General features: G+C 33.8%; 1 protein-coding gene across 1 annotated transcript in view; it reads left to right on the plus strand.

Moving 5' to 3' along the window:
* The window catches only part of STAT4 (signal transducer and activator of transcription 4), a 94683-nt gene that overhangs the window by 71911 nt on the left and 21021 nt on the right, over positions 1-1751 (plus strand). The window contains exon 14 of the mRNA XM_008569668.1: positions 1487-1531. Coding sequence (XP_008567890.1) covers positions 1487-1531 — 45 coding nt within the window. The remainder of the gene's footprint in view (positions 1-1486; positions 1532-1751) is intronic.

Here is a 1751-nt window from a genome sequence, read left to right on the forward strand (position 1 = left end):
AAAAAGAGAGAAAATAAAATAACATATAATAGCACCCTCCAAAGAAAACAACTATTAACATTTTGGTACACATCATTCCAGTCTTTTATCTATGTATATATTATTTTAAAAATATATGACACACATTGTTTTGTAACCTGCTTTTTTTTTCACATGGCAATGTCTCATGAGCAGCTCTCCATAATTTTAAATACTCTTGGAGAACACGATTTAAATTTGTTGCATTATATTGCATTTTATAGGTATGCCATGATTTCCTTATCTTAAAATCACTCATTTTTGCACATATTTGAGGTAAGGCTCAAAAATGGTGACATGTTATATGAAATCATACAAAAATTTTTTTTTTAATTCTATTACTTTGTAGTATTAATTGCCTTTCTCTGAAAGGTTTGTATTTCACCAGATTAATTGAATTAAGGAATAAACGATGCAGTCTGAGTACACACATTCCAGTCAGTAGATGACAGAGTGGTCAAATCCTGGATTGGAAGTGATCTTGGAGATTATGTGTTGAGTTGGCCTTGAAACCAGGGCATATGTCTATAACCTATATATTTGGAATTAGGTAACCTAGGTTTGACTCCATGCTCTAACAGTGACTGAAAATTTAATCTTTGGCAAATGATCCAATGGACAAATATTGCATTTTTTTTTCTCTAAGAGGTCAGGACAGTAATGCCCACTGATCCCTGTTCATAGATGCTGTGTATGTAAGACTACCTACATGATGCAATTATAAAGCAGTGAGGCTTATTTCTGGTGCAGTTTGTATGGATTCTATCTCCTGGCTTTATAGTCACAGCTCTTATAAGAAAGATCTTTGAATCATTTGGAAGAAAAGCACTTTGTAAATCCATCATCCAGTGACATCCAATTTAGCACACTCTACAAAACCACAAAGATCCATCACAAAGTCTTTAATGCCCTACCATTTTCTCCTCCAAGAATTCTTTATTCCCTTAATTGTGTCTTATAGATCATTTGCCAAATATTGTAGCCCCACCAAAGATGAGCTAAGTCAGAATCACTGCTTAGAACAGAGCCCTGAGCAGGACTCTACAGNGTTTCCCCAGGCCTCTGTGTTTGTTAGACTTGGTTTCATAGAGACTGGGAATCGTCATCCACAGCTTTGCTGAAATGATGCTTTCCAGGCACAGAGGAGTGTTGGACAGATTCTAAAAGATCCCAGCATGATTTTCTTTTTACAAAATGTTGTTTGACGAATAGTCTTAATGATATGCAAAATTTCTCACTTATTTCAATGAAAGTTTCTAAAGTGGCATCACATGAAATGAAACAGGAAGCTCCTTTCTGTTGAATCTAGGCAGCTATGTCAGGTTTTAATAAGTTAGATAGAAGACATCTGGGTTACTGTTCTAGAAGTCAAAACTGTGGTCATGAAAATGACTACAATAGGTACTATCAACTTGATATGTAGCTGATATGCTTCTCCATCTAAACACTGTTGTTTTCTTTTACAAAGCAACCAAAAGAAATGAAGTCCAGCACTGGAAGTAAAGGAAACGAGGTAGGAAATATTTTCTCCTAGCGAATTCTAGGAAATAATCCTATCATATCTTATTTTTACAAAGCTCTTAAACTGCTTGATTTTATATAAAGTTAAATCCATGTTTTTCTGATTATAAACATAAAGCTTGATAATTGCAGACAATATGGATTTTTTTTAAAAAAGAGAGAAAATAAAATAACATATAATAGCACCCTCCAAAGAAAACAACTATTAACAT

This window comes from Galeopterus variegatus, unplaced genomic scaffold (genome assembly GCF_000696425.1).
Source record: "Galeopterus variegatus unplaced genomic scaffold, G_variegatus-3.0.2 Scaffold523, whole genome shotgun sequence".
Classification (NCBI taxonomy): domain Eukaryota; kingdom Metazoa; phylum Chordata; class Mammalia; order Dermoptera; family Cynocephalidae; genus Galeopterus; species Galeopterus variegatus.